At 64.5% G+C, this 6,333-nt stretch overlaps 3 protein-coding genes across 3 annotated transcripts; 2 read left to right on the top strand and 1 right to left on the bottom strand.

Annotated features, from left to right (window-relative positions):
• Positions 1-33: 33 nt before the first annotated feature.
• On the top strand, positions 34-1,856 carry OXLD1 (oxidoreductase like domain containing 1). Its single transcript, XM_064728746.1, has 2 exons — positions 34-87; positions 698-1,856. The coding sequence occupies exons 1-2, from the start codon at positions 52-54 to the stop codon at positions 1,049-1,051; spliced, it is 390 nt and encodes a 129-aa protein (XP_064584816.1). The 5' UTR covers positions 34-51; the 3' UTR covers positions 1,052-1,856.
• Positions 1,857-1,973: 117 nt separating this feature from the next.
• Positions 1,974-3,736, top strand: PDE6G (phosphodiesterase 6G). Its single transcript, XM_064728747.1, has 4 exons — positions 1,974-2,951; positions 3,058-3,347; positions 3,422-3,462; positions 3,548-3,736. The coding sequence occupies exons 2-4, from the start codon at positions 3,202-3,204 to the stop codon at positions 3,622-3,624; spliced, it is 264 nt and encodes an 87-aa protein (XP_064584817.1). The 5' UTR covers positions 1,974-2,951; positions 3,058-3,201; the 3' UTR covers positions 3,625-3,736.
• A 202-nt stretch (positions 3,737-3,938) lies between these two features.
• On the bottom strand, positions 3,939-5,933 carry TSPAN10 (tetraspanin 10). The gene is made up of 3 exons (XM_064728666.1): positions 5,850-5,933; positions 5,004-5,575; positions 3,939-4,460 (listed from the first exon to the last, which is right to left on the bottom strand). Exons 1-3 carry the CDS (start codon positions 5,910-5,912, stop codon positions 4,154-4,156), a joined length of 942 nt encoding a protein of 313 aa, XP_064584736.1. The 5' UTR covers positions 5,913-5,933; the 3' UTR covers positions 3,939-4,153.
• Positions 5,934-6,333: the final 400 nt, after the last annotated feature.

Raw genomic sequence — 6,333 nt, forward strand, 5'->3', positions numbered from 1 at the left:
GCTGCGAGAGCTGTCACTCGGAGCGGGGGCGGGGCCAGGGGCTGAGGCCGGATGCTGCTGCGGGGCCTGGCGGGGGCGCGCTGGGGGGTGAGCGGGGACAGGGGGGGACAACGGGGGGATAACAGGGGGACAACGGGAGGACAACGCGGGGCTGGGCATGGGGAGACACGGGGGAGGCCTCGGGAGGGGCCAGGAGGTGCTGGGCGTGAGATGTGAGCAAGGACGGGGGTGGTACTGGGGTGTCATGGGGGGTGCTGGAGATGGGGGGGGACAAGAGGGGCTTGGGGAGATGAGGGGACAAAGGGGGCTTGGGGATTGAGAGGAGTGGGGGGAACAAGGAGGGGATGGACATGGGGCAGAGGGGGGTGCAGGGAATGGGGTGGGGATCAAGAATTTGGGGTGTTGGGAGTGGGATGTGTCAGTGGTGACAGTGGGGGTACACTGGGAGCAGGGAATGGGGTGTGAGGCAGGAATATGGGGTGTTGGAAGATGGATATGGAGATGCTGGGGCTGGGGGTACACTGGGAGCGGGGAATGGGTTTTGGAGCAGGAATTGGGGGTGTTGGAGGGGGATAAGTCAGTGCTGACAATGGGGGTGCAGTGGGAGCAGAGCGTTCCTGTGGCTGAGCTGGGGGTGCAGCAGCCCCTCCGTGCCCCCCCAGACTGGCCCCATCACCGGGGTCTCTGTTCCCTGCAGCCCCCAAAGAGCCCCAGGGGGACCCCAGGCCCCCACCCCGCCACCTCCTGCAGTTCGGACACCACAGCAGGGCCTGGGGGCACCTCGGACACGCCGGGAAGGGACAGCAGGACAGCCACCCCTGATGGCGCCAGTGGGGACCCTCGTGCAGCCCCCCCGGTGCCCCCCCCGCCCACCCACTGCTGCGGCACCGGCTGCCCCAACTGTGTCTGGGTGGGCTACGTGGAGCAGCTGCTGGAGCTGCACCGGGACGGCGGAGCCCAGGCCCTGGCAGCCGTGGAGCAGCACGTGGAGGATGAGAACATCAAAATGATCCTCAGGATGGAGATCAGGCTGCGTGCCAGGAAGGAATGAGCCTCCCCAGACTGGGGGGGACACCCCTGGGGGGCAGGATCCAGGCCTGGGTGGTTTGGGGTGGTTGTTGTGTGCTGAGTGTGCCATCCCGGGGGTGTCACGCGAGGTTGGGTCACCTCCTGCCTCACAGGGAGCTGTCCTTGGGGACAGGTGGTGACTCAGGGCTGTCCTGAGCCCCGGATTTCCCGGGAGCTGGATGCTGTGCCCTCCCCAGCGTGGCAAATCCCTGCCAAGGGCAGGCTAGGCAGCCCTCCTCCTCCTCCTCCTGTGATCTCAGCTGGAATTTAAGCACCTTGGGGGGATTTTCAGCACCTTGGCCATGCCCTGGTGGTGGGGAGGGCCGGGGGGGCTGGGCCAGACCCTCCCCAGTGACACCACAAAGCCTCTTAGGGGCTTCTCCGTGGGGGCAGCGTGTGGCACCGAGCACGTGGGGAGCTGCAGCCTCCCGTCAAGGACACTGTCCCTGTCCCTGGTGCCACATCCTGCTGGGCTGGCCACCAAGGTGCCTTTTCTGCCTCCCAGAAACTTGTCCCAACCCCCCTCCTCCATCCTGGGGGACTCACAGCCATTGACACCCACCCAGACCCCCCCATGTCATCCCAGGACAAGGTCCCCAAGAAGCCACCCAGCCCTGAGTGTCACTCACTAATGAACCCCAATTAACAGCCAGGCTCTGCTCTCTGCCAGGGAAGTAGGTGCTTCTCCATGGAAAACACTCCTGGATTTCTTTAATCCTATTTGTTGGAGCCCAACTAATTGCAATTAGTGGCGGGGGCTGAAGTTCAATTAAAATGTGCCGAGATTAGTCTGTTTTTAATTGCTTTAGTGCTGGATTAGGGAAGCTTTGGAGCAACACCAGCATGGGCAGGGGCTGCTGGACCCACCAGGCTGGGCTGGAGCCTGGAATGGGGGTCCCATGGCTCCCTGTGGGATCAGGGGACACTGGGGGGTCTCTTTGGGAATGGGATTCCCCCACGTGGGATCCGCTGCCCACGGGCACGGGCAGGGCTAATCCTGACACCTCCTCCCCCCAGAGCAGGGGAAGGACACCCCAGGATTACCCCTGGGGAAAGCAGGGAGGTAAATAATCCTATTACCCCTGGGCAGGATAAATCTCCCTCCCCGAAAAGCCCCCCAGAGCATCTCCAGGCCGGAGGGAGCCGGGCTGGGCGGAGGGAGCAGCTCTGGAGCCGGGATCGCGGCACTCTGTGAGTCAGGGGAGGGGACAGGGGGGTCTTTGCTCTCCAGGAGCATCCAGGAACATCTCCTGGACTGGGATCCTTGTTCCCAGAGCCGTGCCCAGCTCTGCAGCAGGGCCAAATCCCCCACACCGATCCCAGCCAGGGTTTGTGCCCCCAAATTCCCACTCCTGGTGCCATGGGCCATCCCCTGTTCCCCCTTCCCAGCCTGGGGTACCCCACACCGACCTGGGCAAGCCACGGAGGGTCCTGGCAGTGCTCTGAGGGGTGCCAGGTGTCACTGGGGTGGGGACAGGGCAGGGAGCAGCAGCAGCCTTGGGATGCCCCTCCTTGCCTTTGGGGTTAACGCTGAGCTGGGCTCAGCCATTGTGGGGAGGGGGCTCTGCAGAGCCCGGCAGGGGCTGGGTGGGAGGAGAAGCTGGTGGCCCCATTTCCCTCCAGCGGGTGCGAGGAGCCGTCCTGTGCCAGCGCTGAGTTCTGGGGAACGCTGTGAGCTCTGGGGAGCACCGTGAGCCCCAGGGAGCACCCTGAGCTGTGGAGAACACTGTGAGATCCAGGGAACGCTGTGAGATCCAGGGAGCACCGTCAGCCCTGGGGAACACTGTGAGTTCTGGGGAACACCGTGAGTTCCAGGGAAGCCTGAGGAGCACCGTGAGTTCCAGGAAGCACCGTCAGCCCCAGGGAGCACCGTGAGGAATACTGTGAGTCCCAGGGAGCACCGTGAGCTCCCAGGAACCCTGTGAGCTCCAGGGAGCACCGTTAGGCCCGGGGAACTCTGTGAGTTCTGGGGAACACCGTGTGTTCCAGGGAACGCCGTGAGCCCAGGGGAACTCTGTAAGCCCCGGGGAACACCGTGAGCTCCAGGGAACGCCGTGAGCCCAGGGGAACTCTGTAAGCCCCAGGGAACACCGTGAGCTCCAGGGAACGCCGTGAGCCCCGGGGCTGCCAGCCATGAGCCTGGAGCCCCCCAAGCTGGAGGTCAAATCGGCCACCAGGGTGAGCGGGGGTCCCGCCACCCCCCGCAAGGGACCCCCCAAGTTCAAGCAGAGGCAGACGAGGCAGTTCAAGAGCAAGCCCCCCAAAAAGGGGGTGCAGGGGTGAGTGGGGAACAGCTCTGGGATGGGAGGGGCCCTGCATGGGGTCAGGCCAGACAATTCCTCTTTCCTTGCAGGTTTGGTGACGACATCCCCGGCATGGAGGGGTTGGGAACAGGTATGGGAATGCCACCCCTTTGGCAGTGGGGGGACAGGGCCTGGGGGGATCACACCACCACAAGCTCTGTCCTCTCTCTCCTCAGACATCACTGTCATCTGTCCCTGGGAAGCCTTCAGCCACCTGGAGCTGCACGAGCTGGCTCAGTACGGAATCATTTAGGATTTGAGCAGGCTCACCAGCCCTGTAGTGCTGTGTAGATCAAGGCCCCCTACCCATGCTGGGGAAGGGGGGCTCAGCTTGGAAAAATGCTAATTAAACCCTAACGAACACAGGAGTCAGTGTTGTGGGCTGGGGGGGAGGGAGAGGAGCTCCCCAGGGCCTGGGGTGGAGTGGGCAGGACAGAGATGGGGTCAGGATGCTGACAAGGTTTATTTGGGGCTGGACCAGCACCTCAGACATCCCCAAAGCTGCACACCCTCAGCTGCAGCACCAATGGCAACACAGAAAAGACACAGACAGGTTCAGGATTCTGACACTGTTTATTTAGGCCCAAACCAGGCAATCCTCACTGCCACACCCTCCCAGCCGTGATATCCTGGAACACCCTCAGGGCCATGAGCGCTCCCATGGCCTCCACCAGCAGCAGGGCCCCAGGGCCTGGGGTGGGATGGGCAGGACACAGACAGGTTCAGCATTTTTGACAAGGTTTATTTAGGCCCAAACCACCCCCCTGTATATCCCAATCCCCTCACTGCCACACCCTCCCAGCCGTGACATCCCTGAGCACCCTCAGGGCCAGCAGTGCTCCCACAGCCTCCACCAGCAGCAGGGTGACGGCCCCAGCAGCGATGGCCCCGGCCTGGCCCCGCAGCCCCGCGGCCATGGCGGCCCCACAGCCCTCGGTGTGCAGCAGGGCCACGGCCGCCATGGGGCCCAGTGCCAGCGCCCCAAACCCGCACTGGGCGTTGGGCACGGAGCCGCCCTGCAGGGGCTCCCGGCAGCAGGAGGCTGGCACACCACAGGCCTGAACGCCCGGGGAGCTGCAATTGAAGTACCTGTGGGGTGGACATGGAGACTGGGGTCATACAGGTTCAGGGGATGGGGTGTCCCACACACCCAGGCACAGAACTGACACCAATATGGGTTCCAGCTCTGCCTTCTCTTTTCTGGGCTGTTGTGGGGATCCCACCACCCCAAACATGAGTCCTCAGCATAGACCCCACAAGGAATTGGGGGGTTTTCAGCCCTAGGGTGGGGATGGGGTCCCACAAAGGAGATTCTCAGCCCCAGGATGGGGTCCCACACGAAGTAGGGTTTTCAGCCCTGTGGTGGGCATGGGGTCCCACACTAAACCGGGTTTTCAGTGCCATGGTGGGCATGGGGACCCACAAAGGAGGTTTTTAGTCCTGTGGAGGGGATGGAGTCCCACACCCAACAGGGTTTTCAACCCCATGGGGTCCCACACCAAACAGGGTTTTCAGCACTGTGGTGAGGATGGGGTCCCACAAAGGAGATTCCCATGGGGTCTCACACCAAACAAGGTTTTCAGCCCCATGGTGGGCATGGACTCCCCCAGTCTCCCCCACACCCCGACTCACAGGTTGCTCTCCCAGTCGCGGTAGGACTCGAGGCCGCAGCACTGCAGGCTCCGCTGCACCTCATCCACCAGGAACTGCAGGTCGGGATCGTCCTGGTAGCGCAGGAGGCAGAGCAGCAGCAGGTCCCGCAGCGCGTCCCGCACCCTCCGCCGCAGCAGCAGCAGCAGGAGCCCCCCCAGCAGCTCCAGCCCCCCGAAAACCAGCAGGGCACCCAGGAAGAAGCGCAGCAGGCAGGGGCTGGCTCGCAGGGCGCCCAGGCAGCCGGCCAGGGACACGGCGCTGGCCCCCAGCCCCGCCAGCACGAACAGCAGCATGGGGTCCGAGCCCAGGGGCGCCCCATGATCCCCCCCAAGCAGGGAGCTCTTGGTCAGCAGCCCCCAGACCCCCACAGCAAGGGTCAGCAGCCCCAGCAGGAGGAAGAGGAGGTTCCAGAGGAAGGCCAGGTAGCGCACGCAGCGGCTGAAGGGGCTGGGTTTGGGGGGTTCGGGGTACCACACCCCGGGGTGCTGCTCGGCTGTGTCATCATCATCATCATCAAAGGAGGAGTAGGGCAGCTCCACCAGCCTGGATGCCTGCACGGACAGAGGAGCCACTCACAGCCCCCTAGAAATGTGAGCACGTCCCACAGCCAGACACTGTCATGGGCTCCTGGAGCCACCCCACACCGCCCTGCTTAGCCCCAAACCCACCTCTGCTCATCACGGGGGGCTGCAGGAGAGCACCCCAAAGACTCTGACTCTAAGGGACCCCCAGATCTATCCCCCATGGAGACCCCCAGGGATGCAGCACGCTGCTACCCAGGGCTGGGGGTACGTGGGGTACTCGGGTAAGGGGTGCCAGGGTTACCTGGGGCAGCAGTCGGGTGCCCTCCCCGTGGGGCTGGAACAGGCGAACTCTGCTCAGCGCCATCGCCGCTACCTCGTGCCCGGACCCGTCACACTCCCATCATGTGAGGGGCTGCGGGCGGGCTTAAATGGGGCTCTGTGTGCCGCCCCACAGGTGGGCACGATCCCCCCACCCTCCCACGGCCACAGCTGGCCCCGATCGCCCCCTGCCCCACAGCTGGGCCCCATCCCGCCCTCCAACACCGGGGGCCCCTCCGAGGCCACCGGGGGCGCTGCTTGCGTGCGGAACTAAAGAGCGAGCACTGCGGCGGAGGGGACACTTATATCTGTAGCACCGAGGCAGCATGGGGGACCATTATGTCTGTAACACCGAGGCAGCACGGGGGGACGACTGGTGGTGACGCCGGGATAGGAACCTTGGTGCGGCGGAACGCGGGCGCGGGGCGCGGGGCCGGCGGGGCGGGCGCGAGGGCGGGCCGGTCCCG

Source organism: Zonotrichia leucophrys, chromosome 18, assembly GCF_028769735.1.
Source record: "Zonotrichia leucophrys gambelii isolate GWCS_2022_RI chromosome 18, RI_Zleu_2.0, whole genome shotgun sequence".
Classification (NCBI taxonomy): Eukaryota; Metazoa; Chordata; class Aves; order Passeriformes; family Passerellidae; genus Zonotrichia; species Zonotrichia leucophrys.

Bases quoted from the DNA above. Each gene is read 5' to 3' on its own strand.
- OXLD1 (XM_064728746.1), top strand. From the start codon at position 52: ATGCTGCTGCGGGGCCTGGCGGGGGCGCGCTGGGGG. The intron at 88-697 runs GTGAGCGGGGAC...TGTTCCCTGCAG, and splicing joins TGGCGGGGGCGCGCTGGGGG to CCCCCAAAGAGCCCCAGGGG.
- PDE6G (XM_064728747.1), top strand. From the start codon at position 3,202: ATGAGCCTGGAGCCCCCCAAGCTGGAGGTCAAATCGGCCACCAGGGTG. The intron at 3,348-3,421 runs GTGAGTGGGGAA...CTTTCCTTGCAG, and splicing joins CCCAAAAAGGGGGTGCAGGG to GTTTGGTGACGACATCCCCG. The intron at 3,463-3,547 runs GTATGGGAATGC...CTCTCTCCTCAG, and splicing joins CATGGAGGGGTTGGGAACAG to ACATCACTGTCATCTGTCCC.
- TSPAN10 (XM_064728666.1), bottom strand. From the start codon at position 5,912: ATGGCGCTGAGCAGAGTTCGCCTGTTCCAGCCCCACGGGGAGGGCACC. The intron at 5,576-5,849 runs GTAACCCTGGCA...CTGTCCGTGCAG, and splicing joins GCACCCGACTGCTGCCCCAG to GCATCCAGGCTGGTGGAGCT. The intron at 4,461-5,003 runs GTGAGTCGGGGT...TCCACCCCACAG, and splicing joins CGCGACTGGGAGAGCAACCT to GTACTTCAATTGCAGCTCCC.